At 45.2% G+C, this 17341-nt stretch overlaps 1 protein-coding gene across 6 annotated transcripts in view; it reads right to left on the bottom strand.

Moving 5' to 3' along the window:
- Nucleotides 1-9179, bottom strand: part of Mboat2 (membrane bound glycerophospholipid O-acyltransferase 2) — a 132394-nt gene extending 123215 nt beyond the window's left edge. For 2 of the 6 annotated variants that reach the window (XM_078029704.1, XM_078029705.1), the window contains exon 1: nucleotides 8955-9179. In XM_078029704.1, the coding sequence (XP_077885830.1) occupies nucleotides 8955-9029 (75 nt within the window). In that variant the 5' untranslated portion in view covers nucleotides 9030-9179. Of the gene's footprint in view, nucleotides 1-8328; nucleotides 8449-8954 lie in introns of those variants that run through there. The other 4 variants (XM_078029706.1, XM_078029708.1, XM_078029709.1 and 1 more) reach the window with 4 other exon arrangements.
- Nucleotides 9180-17341: the final 8162 nt, after the last annotated feature.

Below are 17341 nucleotides of genomic sequence, written 5' to 3'. Positions count from 1 at the left end.
AATTTGAGAGTGGGGAAGATATGCCAAAGGAGTCCTTTTTGAAGTGGCAGTCCTTTGTTCTTTACAGATAAAGACAACTGTGTGATCAGAGGGCTTCTTTTGTTTGAATCTCTTGATTAAAACGCTGATGAAGCTTCCCTTTCCAGCCACTGTGATCACTTAGCTGCAACTACTGACTTACCTCAAGAGTTACCTTCATTTCTTTTTTGAACAATCAGTCACATACCCCAAAAATTCTCAATGTTTGCATATCTTTGGCTTCCCAGGAAACTAAAAGAAGAAAATTAAGTCAGCCAAAAAGGTTTATACCACTGGCTTCTCCCTCACAGAGATCTGCTGTGCATCTGTCCTTCAGGAAGCCTGACCAACCAGGGCCTCTGAGCGCTGAGCAATACACAGCCAGCAAGAGGCACACACTGAAAGTCCGAGGGCTGCCCCATCAGCCCAGCGGCTCCTGGCCAGTGAAGTGGGGCTCCTTGTTCTCAGTCCCAACCTGCCTTCCAGCCCAGAAGGGCATGGGTGCCAGGGGAAGCCAGGGAAGCCCCAGATGCAACAGGCATGTCCCTAGCCTCTCCGTCTCCCTGAGCAGGACTCTCTTCCATCTGACCAACTCCTTCAAGGAGCTGCAGTGTTCTAATTTACAATCATCTCATGGGACCACAGTCACTCTCCTCAGTGTCCCCTTGTCTAGCACACTGCCAGCCATGCTAGACACTCAAATACTTGTCAAATATATAACTGAGAAGACTCCAGTAGACCCCTCATGAACTGAGGACTTGGCTAAGGTCAGATACAATTTTGTGGCCTCCAGCCCCTGCAAGAGAATCACAGTCGTCAGTAATCCCCAGCCCACACTCAGCCTCTGCCTCTTTACCTCTGCAGTGCTAACCTCAACCCTGCGAAGTGGGCCCTACTACACGCCCCATTTTATACACCAGGAAACTGCAGCTAGCTAACAAAGGATCGGCAACTTGCCAAAGCACAAAGCTAACAAGTGACAATCAGAATCTGAGCCAGTCTCTGCCCTTCATCACATTAGTGCCACTTCCTCCAAACATACCCCAAGCCAAGTCCAGAGCAGAGGGATACAAAGGGTCCTATTCTTAAGAAATTTATAGCATGGTAAGGAGACTTGTTGAGTAAGCAAAAAAACAAATGTTGCTGGCACAGTGGCAAGCACCTGTGATCCCAGCTACTCAGGAGGCTGAGGCAGGAAGACCACAAGGTCGAGGCCAGCCTCAGCAACTTAGTAAGGCTCTGCCTCAAAACTAAAAAGGACGCGGGATGTAGTTCAGTGGTAGACCATCCCTTGGTTCAATCCCAAGTACCTCAAAAATAAATATATAATTGTTTTAATTCTTTAAAGGACTGGAGATATAGCTCAGGGTAGAAATGCCCCTGGATTCAATCCCTAGTATTGGAGGGGAAAAAATAATTAAATGCTCCAGATGTCATCAGAGCTCATTAAGATGGGAAAAGGACCTGAGGTCACTGCTCTGAAGGCCCTGACCAAAAAGGGAAGTCTAGTAGCCTGGAAAGGTAAGGAGAATCCTTGAACACTGCTTCCTAGAGTCAGAAGGAAATCCACATTTAACTAGGAGCCTTGGAAAGGAGCAAGAAGCCCACAAGAATACTCCCCAAAACTCCTTGCTAGGAAAGGCAGCTCTGGCTGGCCCTGGCTTTTAATGGCAGAAACAAGAAGGGCTGAGAGTCCACGGCTATGGAGGGGGCAGGACTGCAGCTCTCTCTTCTCTCAGCGCATCTCGCAGACCTGGCCTCATTGCAGAAATGCCACACAGAATGTAAGAGACAGCTCTCTGCAAAGGATCCAAGGTGTCAGACCACTAGGGACACTCACAGCCCAAGGTAGCAGCACTGCACACACTTGGAGTATGCATGTTGCACACACAGACAGATCACACACACAAGAAGCCCCAAATGGGAAGCCAATGGTTGGAAAAGGAGAAGACATGTCAAAAGCTTCAACAGGAAGGCACAGTCTTTAGCCGAATATTGGAAAAATCTGCCAGGCCAAAATGGGGGAAGGGGATGTCACAAAGAGTTAAAAGAAAGAAACCTGTACTGAGGAAACTGTACATAACTGAGAATGCAAGAACACCCCAGAGCAGCAGGCAAGCAGTCACACTCCGCTCATGAGTGGCTTTGGGCAATCTACTCGGCCTCTCTGGAGAGAGAGGGAGCATCACCAGGGCCAGGGGTGAATAGCCCTGCTCTGGGGGTTCTAGGCGCCCTTCAGGGCAGTGCTTCATATTCTCAAAAAACAGCTCACAGTGAGACTGGATGGAGTGGGCCTCACCCAAGGCAGGCAGGCCTCTCACTGGCATCCCAATCCTAGGCTTTCCACGGCTTCTATGTATGGGCTGGTGGAAAAAGTCACACAGGATACAGTAATAGGACTGACAAACGCGTACATTATTAAACATTTCAGGGCTACTCTGCTTAGAAAGGAGTACATTATGAATTTTATTTTTCCTAAATCTTGTGATATGTCAACCACACCATTACACCTGGGGAGTGTCGTACCTGGGGTGTTACATGCAAACATGATAAAAAAAAATACATGGGCAGGGGGTAGAGGGAGCAGTGCTGAGGATTACCCAGGGCTTCATGCATGCTAGGTCAATGCTTAAGCACTGAGCTACAACCCCAACCCCACATCATATTTTTATAACTTTTTTGGGGGGGTACCCAGGATTGAACTCAGGGGTACTTGACCACTGAGCCACATCCCCAGCCCTATTTCATAATTTATTTAGAGACAAGGTCTCACTGAGTTGCTTAGTGCCTCACTGTTGCTGAGGCTGGCTTTGAATTCACGATCCTCCTGCCTCTACCTCCCAAGCCACTGGGATTATAGGCATGCAGCACCATGCCCAGTTTTTATAACCTTTTAATAATATGAAGAGCCTAAGATATTTGGCCCTAGTCTCTAATGGTGGTGGGGAGTGGAAAGGAGGTGAGGGTTCCCTGGCCCTCACTTAGTCCATCTGGGTAGAGCCAGGGAAGGTATGTTTTAAATAACAATACCAAATGGCTTTTGATACAAGTCATCCCAGAGTCACTTCAGGAAAAACAGCAATAGGCAACATGGACGCGGTGCAGAGTTGTGAGCAAGGAAGTGACTGAGGAGTGCTGTGTTTCTCAATATTTGTCACCGAATTTGGCTATTAATGCCGGAGACAGAAGCCTAATAGGGACGGTTTTCAGGGTGAATGGAAATTAGGAAAATGAAAATAGCAAGAGTCACCTACTCTTTCAAACAACATGACTGAGGAGAGAGAATGAGGATGTGCATAAAAGAACATGATTGCAGGATTTTTAGTTGCATTTATCAAGGAGAGAAATGAATAACACTGAAGCAACACAGTTCTGGCTCGTATATAAATTCCCCTCCAGGTCTAATCTCTGCTGTGCCCCCAAAGCATCATCACCCAGTCCTCAGAAGGAGACACCAGCAAGAAACCAAAGGTCAGGAGGAGAGAGAGATGTGCCACGTCCCTCAGGCTCAGTGCAGGTTGGCAGACTCCCTCGCTGGAGGCTTCCACTGCCTCCTGGGCTGTGATCCTTCCTTCCTTCCCCTGGCCCTCTGGCCTAGTGCCGCTGGTTTGGGAACTACTGTTTCTTGGTGAGTTCCCCAAACCTTCCCACATCTCTGTAAAGAGTTCTTCAAGTCTCTTCAGCTCCCTGGTTCAATCTGTCTCCTACCAGGAGCCTGACTGATACATACAACGTTCAGCAGAATGGAAACGTCAGAACAGTGCCAGATCCAAAACTCACTTGGGGCTCAAGTAAGGAAGCAGTTACATCAGATGAGACTCACAAAAAGGTTTGTGTGCAAAGGGGACTGGATGTCAGCTTGTAAGGCTGGGGGTAGGGGGGGACTATGACAAGCCACAGAAGGGATCCGTCACTGGCTCCTGGGAGAGGGGCCTCCTCAGTCCTGATTCTATCCTTCCATACATCAGCTGCCTCTCCTCCTGTTCTACACCCTACTTCCTGGCTAAAGCAGGACTTCCATCTGCACCCATGTTAGTCATGAAGTCATTAACTGACCGCTCTGCTGAGAGTCATTTCTATGGCCTGTTTTATTTTAAAGAAATCTCACATTGTATCCTGGTAGAAGCCCACCTGTAAACCTGACTGCAGACCAAAGCTACATGCAAGCTGTTTTGAGGATTTCCCTGGAAGGTCAGCCTGAACAGACCCAATAAACAGAGACCAGGGCTTTTTGTACTTACAAGGGGCAATAACATCCAACACAGCAGTTTCAAGCTGGAAACAAAGAATTTGCTAAGCAGTAAGGAAGCAGAAAACTGTTTTTATCACCAAATTCAAAACTAAATTTTAATCCTACTTTAATCACTGTGTGGGCATGTAACTGAACCTGAATCTTATACTTCTCTTCCTAAAAATGAGGTCCTAAGGATTAAAAATGCAATATACGAACAAGTATTAATTTCTCAAAATAAAAATATAAAGTAAATTCTAAATATTTTATAATTTGTAAAGGAGGAGGAACTGTGCAACATCTACTAGGAGCCAAGCATTTCACATAGATTTTTGTTTTAACCTTCACAAAAACTTGCAAGAATCTAATACTTATTATTATCCTTATTTTCAGGTGAGGAAACTGGGGCTTAAAAAAAAAACAATCATCTGCTTAATGGCACAAGGTTTGCAGAGTGTGGCTCCAAACCCACCTCTCCACCACACCACCACACCAGTGCTTCCTGTTGATGAGGAAGAGGAATGCAGGGACAGATACAGCAGCACCACTGCCTAGCAGGTGGACTGAGGTGGACTGCTTTGGTTACAGAGTCAGTTTCAGCTCTTTATTGCTGAAAATTGCTTCAAGAGCATTAGTCCACTCTCCTCCCATTTGTTTATATTCCCTCTAACATGGGGCATCTTTATCAGTTAATTTTTAAAATAAGCCCAATATATGTCTTATACAGGAAGAAACATTTATGTAGAGTGGTGTTTCTAAAATTGTTAACTGACAAGGCGATTCTCAATCCCATATGCCTTTCTGACTGAAAGGAATCTTCCACAACAGACTGCAGCATCTCAGGGTTTCTGTGACGGAAACTGATTCTCATTATAATGGTAAAAGCAGGAGAGGCAGATGAGTTAAATATTACAACCGAAACCTAGAACCAAACTTAGAGCAGTCAACTGGCAACATTCAAAGAAAACAAATCCTTGGTTTGCCTGCTTCATGGCATGTCCCTTTCCTCCTAAAAGTCATACTCTTTAAAGAATCTACACTGAGAATTTTACTTATTTCTTTGTCTATAAAACGGGATTCATCACAGTTCAGACCTATAAGGGAATTAGGGGAATTTAAAAAGCTGAAGTTTTAAACTACTCTTCCCTGATCCGTCGCTTCATTTCATTGTAATTACGGCACAGGGAGCGAGGGTGGGGGCTTACAGGAAAGGGCAATCAGCAAACTGACCACAAAGGAACAAAGATTTCACAGGCTTCCACACTGCTTTCTCTTACATACACATTCCCTATCCAAACCATAAGGGCCAGTGCACGAGTATGGGGGTGGGGGTGTGAAAGTTCATGCTCTCATCTTCCCCTCCAAAAGACACCTGGTGGCCCAGATCTAAAATGAAGGTAGAAAAAAGTATTTGCCATATATTAAAACTATACTGAAACTGATCTTTTATACAAGGGCTTAATAGCATGTCACGCAGACATACCTGAAGCTAAATATTTGGGGCTTTGACTCTTACTTCCCAAGGTGGTGTGAGGATGTAATGCAGTGAAAGAGCTCTGAAAACTGTCAAGTGTTAGGCATTATAATTACTCAATTTGCAGGATTCCTAACTGGGTTCTTTCTTCTGCCCTCATCCATCTTCTCTCTCCTCCAAACCTTTCAAAGTATCTTGAGTGCCTCTCTTGCCCCTCTCCCTGCCCCAAGAGTTCAGCACATTAACTCTAAAACAGTAACACCTGTCCCAAAAACAGGACTCTACGTCTAATGACTCATCCTTAACTGGCCTTATGCCAAGCACACCATCCTGGACATCACAACACTAGGGAAATTCACTCCATCTATAGTGGTAATTACAGCATCATGGGAAATAAGGAAAGAAAAGTGGATGAATGGATGGATAGGTGGAAGGCAGGCAGGCTAGGGAAGGATGAAGAGGGGAAAGGCCAGTAGCAACCTCATCTGGTAACTCAAAGAGTACTAGGCAAACCACAACAGAGGACACAATATGAAAGAGAACACTCTGAAAAATATGTTGAGGGGCTGGGGATGTGGCTCAAGCGGTAGAGCGCTTGCCTGGCATGCGTGCAGCCCGGGTTCGATCCTCAGCACCACATACAAAGATGTTGTGTCTGCCGAAAATTCTCTCTCTCTTAAAAAAAAAAAAGTAAAAAATATGTTGACTTGGACTTTTGATTTTACTATTCACTTTGGTGTCTTAAAAAGGCACTGTGGATCAGCAACATACTAAGGACACAATTCCATCCAGAGGTATCTGACATCTGCTAGGTGGCACATCTGCTTTTTCTCTCTGGCACAGCTCTCCCTCAGTCCAAATCCATCCTCAAAACCCACTCTCAAAATATTCCCTCAATCATATCCACCTACAAAGTATTATTCTACAAAGTTGCCTGGCTATCTTTAAGAACCACAAAACCTCAATCTGATACTAGATTTTATATTTTTATTTAAATTTAAGGCCTACTGAAAAATACTAGGGCTCCCTCAAGGTCACTCTGGAATTCTCAGTGAAGACTAAACAATCCAGGGGTCCAAAGCAAGATCTCTTGCTGCCTCTCCCTCCCTGGCCTGGCTCTCACTGCACTCTTTCCTTTCTCTGCTGCTTAGTCCTGAAAGGTACATTCCTATGCTCCACAAACACCAATGACTGCTGTCATCGCATCAATTCCCCACTCTAGTAAAAAAGGTAACTGTCTTATTACCCTACAATCCCTTTCTTCCTGACATCAAGTACGTGCTTTAATGATTTCCTGAATTTTCAAAACACTATTAGCACATACAAAATTAACATGCTGACAAGTTATATACTATTACACTTTTCATTTCCTGACTGCTTCCTGTTGAGTCACACTATTTGATCACAACCAATTCTGAGGTTTTCTCTCAATTATTTACTTTATAAAAATTTTGGTTTGCCCTAATTTAAAATAATGGCTAAAGGACTATTCATCTAATTTTACAACATGAATTTTCAGTTATTGCAAGAGCTTCATCAATAAAAAGGTCAATTATTTGATGCTTCAAAGAAAGAATTTATTCTCACTATAAAAAGTTGTGTGGAATTAATTCAATATCCTTAAGACCTGCTTAGAGCAGAGAAAATAACTCAAAATACTACACAAAATGACACCCAAACTCAGGGCTATACATGCCTACACAAATTTAGAATAGTTCCATTAAAATGAAAGTTGTTCAAGACACAAAATCAAGACCTTTAACTAGTCAAGCAGCACACTCAAAAAGAAATTTAAGCCCTGCCATCTTCCCTTGATTCTCCTGCTTTAGTGCAATGTTTAAATAAAGTTCTTTAATATTATATCATTTAAAAAGTTATAAGCACCATATACCTCTAAAGGCATTAGCATAGTAAAGAACATTTCACCACAGTCAAGAAGACTACTGCAGGGAGGGAAAGGGAGAGGGACGAGATATACCTATCTCCTAAAAGAAAGGAAAAGGTATGACAAGCCTTGCTTCATTTCTCCCTGGCTTCTCATCACCAAGAAAATTTTTCGTCAGACCCTGGCCCACAAACACTGGCAGCAACCTGGTTAAGTCAGCAACAGTATCTCACAGACCAAGCGTCACACTCCAGTTTGGAAAACAGAGTCCTCCACAGGGATGAGAAGACCCAAAACCTTAAGTCCTGGTTAGCTTATTAATAAACAGAGAAGACTATCCCTGCCAAACCCACAATTTCATTAGTGGCCCTCTACATGGGATGTACGTGGGGGACAGGTACTTCACAATTCAGCGGGAGGTACGCTGAAGTACAAGCAAGCAACTGGACGTGAACAGAGGGCAGAACTTCTTTGTGATACTCCTTCCGCATACTTGAGGCTTTTATTTAAAACAGTAAAGCCCAGAGAAGCCTCTCCACCTCGCTGAGGTGGGCCAGCTCCCTAGTGGGGCTGAGGACAGTGAGCCAGTATCCCCAGTGAAGCGCCAACCCTTCAGATCCAGGACACTGGAGGAAGGGCAGGCGGAATCCCCAAAGCCACCACCTTGCGCCTGGGGCCAGACGATTCACCAGACCCTACCCACGCCTGCCCAAATCGCACCCTCAGGACAGAACACTTGCAAACTTTCTGAATAAAAATGGCGCTGCTTTCCCCATCACAATCCTCTTCACTTCTCGGGAATCCCGAGGCCCTTCCCGCAGCCGGACCCGATGGCCTCGATTAAACGCCGTCGCCCCGGCCGGTGTCAGCTCTGCTCCAGGGCGTTGAGGGCACGGGGTGGCTGCTCCTGTCTACAAGGTTGCAACTTTCTCGGCTGCAGAGCCTGGCCAGTGAACTCGCCGTGACTTTTCTCCATAACCTCTGCCCCCCCCCCAAACTGTTGCCTCCGGTGTCCCTTCAGCCGCGCCGGGGCGCAGCCTGCGGGGCCGGGGGCCGCGGGGCCGGGGAGGGACGGCATGCCCGCGCGCACGTCGGTCGCGGAGCCCTCCCGGCTGCCTGTCGCCCGCGACGCCGCGCGCCCACCCCCGCCCGGGGCCGCGATGGGGGGCTGGGTGGGCGCGCCGCGGCCCGAGGGAGGCGGCCGGCGCCCGCGGGCGAGGCGACGATGCCAGGCTGGGCGCCCCCTCCCCGCCGCGCGGCGGGCGGCGTGACACCCACCCCCACCCCTCCCGCCCGGCGGGGGACTCGGGGCGGCCCCGGCGCGACGCCCCGGGCACGCCGGGTACCTGGTCGATGGGCAGCTGCACGGCGTTGCTTAGGGGCTGCAGCAGGGTGGAGCCCGTGGTGCTGGTGGTGGCCATGGCCGGGGCTCGGCGCTGCGCCCGCTCCGGCCCGCTGCCGTTCGCCGGCTCGCGCTGCGCCGGGCGACGAGGATGGGGATGCAGCGGCGCGACCGCCCCTGGGCCGCCCGCGGTCGGAGAGCGGCGTGGGGAGGGCCGGGGAGGGGCCGGGGGCGGCGCCCGGCTCGCCCCTCCCCTGCGCCCGCCGCCCGCGCCCGCCCGCCCGCACCGGCGCGGCCCCTCCCGCCGCCGCCCGCCGCATCCCCCGCCCCCCGACTTCCAGCAGCTTCCAGCGCCCCCTCCCCACCTCACGCGCTCTCGCGCCAGACAGCCCCGCGGCCCAATCGCGTCGCGGCGGCCCGACGCCCGCAGCCAATCAGAGGGCGCCGGCCGCGCCGCGCCCCTCCCCGTGCCGAGGACCCGGGCGAGGGGCCGAGGCGCGGCCCCAGGCGTCGCGCGAGGACTGCGCGGGCGAGTGGCGGCGCCTTCCCCCCTCGCCTCCTTAACTCTCCGCCCCGGGGGTCGGCGGCGCCCCCACCCTTCTCTATGAGGCCTCTGGACTACAAAGGGCGCGGAGTAGCGGCTAGACAAAGGGGGGCACGTGTCGAAGCAGCTCAGCCAACCCACGGGCAAGTTGGGGACAAAACTGGAGCCAGGAGCAGGAGGGCGACAAACCAAAAAGTGGCGTAGCTGAGAAGTCCCTTTGTGCCCAGACTGTTGTGTAAAAGCCCGGACTGGAGAACAGTGGCTGTGGTCCACCCCTCTGGCCACCTGCAGCCCCACCTGGGCCTTCCCCCAGCCGGGACCCGCATGCGACTGGTAACAGGTCTCACCTCTTCTGTGTTAAAAGTCCTCGGTCGCCAGCTGCACGTTAAAGGTCCCGCCCCCTCAGAAAGAAAGGTGGTTTCCGAGCATCTCGGCACCCATGCGGGTTCTCCCCAGACTCTGGAACCGTGTCCACCATCAACCTAAGGCGTTTGTATGTCATACGAGTATATTTGCTCTATTTGACCAAAACTTAATAAAAGTAAACCATTTGAGCTCGAAAATGCCAGCATCAGTTACTAGAAAAACTCAAAAGAGGATAAAGAAGTGCTATAGGAGACTATCAGGAAAGCTCAAAATTAAGGGATTTGAATTTGGAGGTAGAAATAACACATTTAGTTAGCGTTTAACCTCATACTTCAATGCTGTAAACACTGCTTTAGATATTTTAAAGGTAAGTTAATCATTTAGTCCATAGACACTTTTGATCTAACAAAGAAATTGAGTTACAGAAAAATTAACTAACTTGACCAAGAGCTAAATAGCAGGGGATTGGAAGCCAAGTAATATCCAGATCTGACCACTTAAACACTAGGCCTTCTTCCTCACGTTTACACCCTGTCCAGAAATTCCCATAGGTTACTGCATTTAGCTGGTGACTACACTAGGGTCTAGGATAAGACAGTTCAGATAGGAACACACACAGTGTATCCTCTGAGGACCTCAGTTGTCTCTCTGAAAAGAGGGGAATTACCTAATCATTACAATCCCTGTCTAATATTCTTAGATTGGTCCACTTAATTCTCATTTGATAGTTTCATCCCTGAATAGAGGATGTAAGGAAAAATGAAGGACCAAGACCTTCCTTCTCTCTGGGATAGTGTTTCAATGGGAGTTGTAACCAATTAGAAGGCAAGTTTGTTCAATAAAGTGCTCATTGAGATGCATTATCCCAATAATCTCTCTATTAACATAATCTTAGAATAACCCTCTTCCCCACCCCTCCTTTTCTCCACTTTGGGAAAGTGTAGAGGAAGTGTACAGGTGGCTCAGCATACAAACTGAAGGGAAAAATTAAAATTCCATTTTAAAAACTTAAAAGGTGGGTGTGGAAACATATTGCAACCTAAAGTAGGCAGCATAAAGATACAGCCCCAGAGCTAGAACAAATACTGTCTGCAAAAGGAAATTTCCTTGGGCTGAATTTTTTTTTTTTTTTTTTTGGTGGAGATCATTGTCTCTATTAGACGTGACTACATGAAATTATTTACCTTAATTTTTAGAAGAGGGAGTCTTTCAGCCATCTGGGAAACTGATGTGTGTCAGTCGTAAGGTCTGGGGCAGAATGCTATGTGATAAGTGATAGCTCTGGAGTCTGACAGACTAGGTTCTGACTGTCTCCAGCACTCACTCCTTAGCTACAAAATCTTGGGCAAAGTCTTTCTCAGCCTCTGTTTCCATGTGAAACGAACATAATATTGCCACCAGTTCCATGGGTGATAAAAGCACACCTTGCTAAAGAGCTCAGTACTCTGGTTGATACAAAGTGAAGCGCAAGAAATACTGCATTAGTCAGTGTTCTCCAGAGAACCAATATAATAAACAGAGATGCAACTAAAAAAATATTTTTAAAAATATATCTGAGCCTGGTGTCATGGCACATGCTTGTAATCCCACTGGCTCAGGAGGCTGAGGCAGGAGGATCACAAGTTCACAGCCAGCCACAGCAACGGCAAGGCGCTAAGAAACTCAGTGAGACCTTGTCTCTAAATAAAAAATACAAAATAGGGCTGGGGATGTGGCTCAAGTGGTAGCGCGCTCACCTGGCATGCGTGCAGCCCGGGTTCAATCCTCAGCACCACATACAAACAAAGATGTTGTGTCTGCCGAAAACTAAAAAAATAAATATTAAAATTAAAAAAAAGAGAGAGAGACAGTCGTGATAGCACTGGCCTGTGATCCCAGTTACTCTGAAAACTGAGGGAGGAGGATCACGAGTTTGGGGCCAGCCTCAGCAACTTAGGGAGACCCTGTTTCAAAATAAAATTTAAAAGGACTGGGGTTTGGGGCTGGTGATGTGGCTCAATGGTTAAACATTTGTGTGGCATTTGGTCGGCCCTGGGTTCAGACCCAGTACAGAAAAAAAAAAAAAAAAATAGGCTAGGGATATGCCTCAGGGGTAAAACTACTAGAGAACAGAGGAGGATGGTGGGAACAAGAAGTAAAGAGAACAATTCTATAAAATGGGCCTACTGTACTGATCCCCACATTCTTTCTTTTCTAAGAAGCAATTTACCTGCAGCCTTATGTGGCCTAAATGGACAGGATATGTCACATTCCTCAGCAAACTACCTATTAACTGAAGGAGAAATGCAGGCTCGAGATAAAGTTGGTGGGAGGAACCCAGGAGACTTTTGTGACCAGATCCTGAAACTCTGAGAGATAAGGACAGTTCCTCTTAACTGTAAAATTTGTAAGAATGTGTGGTTACAAATCAGATTAGAACCATTCAGCATGGGCCAAGGTGACCTAGAGTTGCCATTACAGTGGGGACTCGAAAGTCTGATGTCACCCTGCTGCCAGGCAAAAGTCAAGAGGTGGACCTGGGTGGGACTCTGGAAACTTCTCTGGGATCCCTTCTCAAACTGGAGTGCAGGAGAAGCATGTTGTCCCTCTCCTCTCAGAGTGTCCCCTTTCCCTTTTCCTAGCCCTTCAATAAACTCATTCTTGTTACTCTGAGCAACGTGTTTTAAATCTTTCTGACTTGATTGCAAGAATTGGCTTTGAAGAGTGGAGTCTTGGAGCTGCCTCAGTTTCTTAGAAGGCCCCAGCTCTGTAACAGAGCACCCCTGGGTTCAATCCCCAGTATGCAAAAAAAATATATATATATAGATAGATTTAGATTTAGCCATTTCACAATGTATATCAAAACATCACCTGGCACACACTGTAAAAATATACACTATATTTGTCAAGTATATCTTTATTTAAAAAAAAAAAACTACACCTTCATCATTCTGATAAGGAAACAGTCCCACATTTTATACTACTGACTCAGTGATGAGAGCATAAGTTAGATGCAAGCCTTCTAACCAGTATTAAACAGGGATGGAAGGGGAAGAATTGAACTAATTATATGTAATGTTTCACCATCCTACCTCAGATAACAGCTATCCTATAAAAGAAATTCCCAAGTTCATAACTTTTAAAAATATTTATTGAGTAGTTACTATGTCCAAGGAACTGTGTGGGATACTGTAAAAAATAAACAATGCACCTGGCTTGGTGATGCTTGCCTGTAATCCCAGCAAACCAGGAGGCTCAGGCAGGAGGATCCAGAGTTTGAGGCCACCTCTTCAATTTAATGAAACCCTGTCTCAAAATAAAATTTTAAAAGGGACTGAGGGTATAGCTCAATGGTAGAGTTCTTGCCCAGCATGTGTAAGGTGCTAGGTTTGATCCCCAGTATGTCAAAAGAAAGTGACTTTAATTGATTGGTTGATTGATTGTTTTTTGGTTTATTTATTTATTTATTTCTGGTGCTGGGGATTGAACAGGGACACTTAACCACTGAGCCACATACCCAGCCCTTTTTTAATATTATTTGGCATGCACCACCACACCAGGCTGGTGTGTATAATTGAAAAAAGAAACAACCATACAGAGAGAAAGGTGTTACAAGAAATCTACTAAGTAAGGTCATTATTTTAACTTTGAAAGAAAATGCTAGAGAAGAAATGTGGCTGGAAACCAAATACCTGAATCCTAATTCTGACTTTTGCACCAAATAGCTGTGAATTTTAGAAAGGGCTTAACACCTCTGTGCCTTAAGTTTCCCCTACATACTGTCCTTGCTCATAGGAGGGCTATGATGATGAGCATAAAATTAATAATAGGCTAGGTTATTTTAAAAGATACTAGAAATATTTGTACTAGGACTAATAACATGAGTGAAGGAGGTTAAAGCAGCAGCACATTGATTTTTGTTTGGTTTGCACTAGTGGAGATTGAACCCAGAGGCTCCTTAACACTGAGCCACATCCCCATATTTCCTTTTTAAAGAATTTAGCTTTTATTTTATGTATGTATTTGTTTATTTTTCTATGTGGTGCTGAGGATGGAACCCAGTGCCTCACCTATGCTAGGCAAATACTCTACCACTGAGCTACAAGCCCAGTCCCATATCCCCATATTTTAGTTAATCTTTTTTTTTTTAGTGGTGCTGGGATTGAACCCAAGGCCTTATGCATGCGAGGCAAGCACTCTACCAGTTGAGCTATATCCCCAGTCCCACATCCCTGTATTTTGAGACAGGATTTCACTAAGTTTCCAGGCTGGCCTCAAACTTGTAATCCTCCTGCCTCAGCCTCCCAAGTAGCTGGGTTTACAGGTGTGTGCACCATCCTGGTCTAGCAACCATATTGTTAATAAGTGTCACTACAACCAAGGCATAAGGCACTGAGCAGTATTGACTTGTGACAGGATGGCAGGGTAGCAGTGTGCTATTATTGCCCTAGCCTCCAAAAATGGCTATGATAATTAAAGATTGCTACCATAAAATGTTCCCTTCTCAACTTATTTTTAACTTTGAATAAACCACTCAGAAGAAATGAATAATCTGCCAAACTGCCTTTGTTTTGTAAAACTGGTATGTGTCATGAAATTAGAGCTCTTGGGGGCAATTTTGCTTATTTTATGCCCTTTATATGCTGGAATAATCTAGATGATGAAGTGCAATGAACTATACACATAATAACAAGTCCAGTTAACTGGTTAGCATTTTTCAGCACTCCAATCTAGAAACTCCAATCTAGACCAAACCTTGGAATTGAGAAAGTCCTTCTTCAGGACCTGGTGTTCCTTAGTTAGGAAATCACCAAGGATTCTGAACAGGAGGTGACAACAGCATGCACATCTGAGTTTGGGCTCTGGCTCCGTAGCTTTATGACTCTGCCGCCCAGGTCTATACTGAAGAACAAACCACTCGTCTTCATTGGCTTGGCCTCGGTGTTAAAAGAGATTAAAACACAATGATATCAATGGTTCCTCTTCCCATAAAACTCTATGATTCCCAACAATTTCTGGGAATTTCTGTCTCTGTCTTCTTTTTTCTTTTTTTAAAGAGAGAGTGAGAGAGAAGGGAGAGAGAGAGAGAATTTTTAATATTTATTTTTTAGTTATCGGCGGACACAACACCTTTGTTTGTATGTGGTGCTGAGGATCGAACCCCGGCCGCACGCATGCCAGGCGAGTGCGCTACTGCTTGAGCCACATCCCCAGCCCCTGTCTCTGTCTTCTTGAGCCTCCATTCAAACTAGGTTTCTTGGTTAAAAGATGCAAACAAAACTGATTATTGTCCACTAATTTGGAAAACAGCATTGCTTCCCAGTTGCGCCACAGGTTTCAGAACTACCTCTAATTCATTGTAACTCTGATCAACCTTTCTTCTTAAAAAATGCCCATTATTTCCCAGTCATTGGCATAGATTTCTGTTTTATATCTGTGAGTCCTTGGAAAATCTTCCATTTTCCTTATAGATATATCTGGCAATTCACTTTTCTGAGAATGAGTCCAATTCAAAATAGCTATTTGTGCTTATTTGCAGTGAGTACACAGTGTGTAACCCCCTGACTTTTAGGCATAGAAAAACAAAGTACCCACTCTTTTCATGCCTCCACACATTTGCATGGTAGTATTTGTGTCCAAATTGTGAGACATCTTAAATATCAACCACCACAACGACCCCAGGTCTGTCCTAATCATCACCACCAGCCCCATATCCACTGCTTCTGCGGCAGACATGGCACTCAGTATCTGAGCTCCACAGACATGGCACTCGGTATCTGAGCGCCGCCTGATATTTCAGGTTATTTCTGTCTGTCATTTTTGGAGGAGTGCCCCTCCTGAAATATGCTGATGTGTCACTGCTCCTCGAAACAGTCTGGCAGGGCCAGGGGAAGGGGCTACGGTCACTCTGTTTGGAGGCCAGCTCTGTAATAGTCGGAAGCCTGCGGTGGCAGTCCTTCTGTAGGTGGTTGTGTCAAGCAGCATATCTTGTTATAGATCCCTTCTGCTTAAACCCTTCCCCCTTCACCCATGTGTATAAATGCTGGGTTTTGGTCCACAGTTTACAGTACCAACACCAGAGTCCTAAATAGGGAAGAATTGGGAGCAAGAACCCTCTCTACTGATGGTTACCACATCTAAACCAGTTCTGTCGCCAAAGGCCTTGCTCTGCAGGACGGGTGACTCTTTCTGAACTTGAGGCATCTGCTAAGGAGTGTCCTTAAAATCAGATAAGGCTTGGTTTCGATTTCATCAAATTAGCTTTTTTTTTTTTTTAAAGTGAGAGGAGAGAGAGAGAGAGAGAGAGAGAATTTTAATATTTATATTTTAGTTCTTGGTGGACACAACATCTTTGTTTGTATGTGGTGCTGAGGATCGAACCCGGGCTGCACTCATGCCAGGCGAGCGCATTACCGCTTGAGCCACATCCCCAGCCCTCAAATTATCTTTTAATTCATCTTCTATTTGAAAGCTGATAGTTATTCCCTCTTATTTGGGTTTTTGTATGTAAATTATGATCTAGGCCTAAAGTATTGTATATATCACAAGACAGTTGTTATTAAAACCACAAAACTTTAAAGTTAATGGGAAATCTAAATAAATAATAAATATTCCCAAAGAAGCTTAAACCAACTGTATCATTAAACCTATAGGTACCTAATTAAAATAAATAAATTAAGTTTTTAAAAAGTATAGGTAGGTTAATAGCCACTTTCACAGTGAGGATATAAATTGGGTGGAAATAATCACCAAAGAAGGACATTTTTATTAGATCCCTCATCTGACATATTGCCCCTAAATTTGACGAAGCATTGGTGGGTAGGATTATAGGTGGTACTAGGTAGGGAAGTCGGCACTAAAGTAGATTTCCAGGTAGAAGTGTAAATTAACAATAAGTTGTTGCTTTAGTAGCTTAGCCCTCTGAATTGATAGGAAAAAGCAAAAACAAAAACAAAAACACTCATGGTGGATATTTGAAGTACAGAAAGAAAACATTAAATGATTCAATAAAATCCTGGTCTGCCTCCCTGAAAACATTAACGGAATTTCACATTTATGGAAATAAGTAGGACAACACTAGTTTTGAATTTTTTTCTTCTTAAATGCTGGCATATACTGTGGTAAGTTTGATTATTTTGTTTTTAGCTGTCAGTATCTATTCTGAGTCTTTACAACCTACACAGTAGGAAAAGGATTTTAAAAAGACAAACAGTAATTTATATAAGGATTTCATAGGTGGGAACTAGGAAAATGAATGTAAATTTGATAATTTAGAATCTTACTTGGTAACACATTTAAAACTATGAGTCCCATTAATGATATTGAAAATTCCAGGCACCACTAGGACATTATTTCTCTAAATACCATTTCTGAATCCACAAATATTTATCTTTTTGGTTCATATCCAGCTGGTAGCCAATGAAACGATCCTACATTATTCTAGGACAGGAGCCAGGAACTTGGTCTTACTGCATAAAAGCTACTCTTACTCCTTATGTAAA

Source organism: Ictidomys tridecemlineatus, chromosome 12, assembly GCF_052094955.1.
Source record: "Ictidomys tridecemlineatus isolate mIctTri1 chromosome 12, mIctTri1.hap1, whole genome shotgun sequence".
NCBI lineage: Eukaryota > Metazoa > Chordata > Mammalia > Rodentia > Sciuridae > Ictidomys > Ictidomys tridecemlineatus.
Note: the sequence above shows the minus strand (reverse complement) of the source record. Positions and strands in the feature narration are given on the sequence as shown.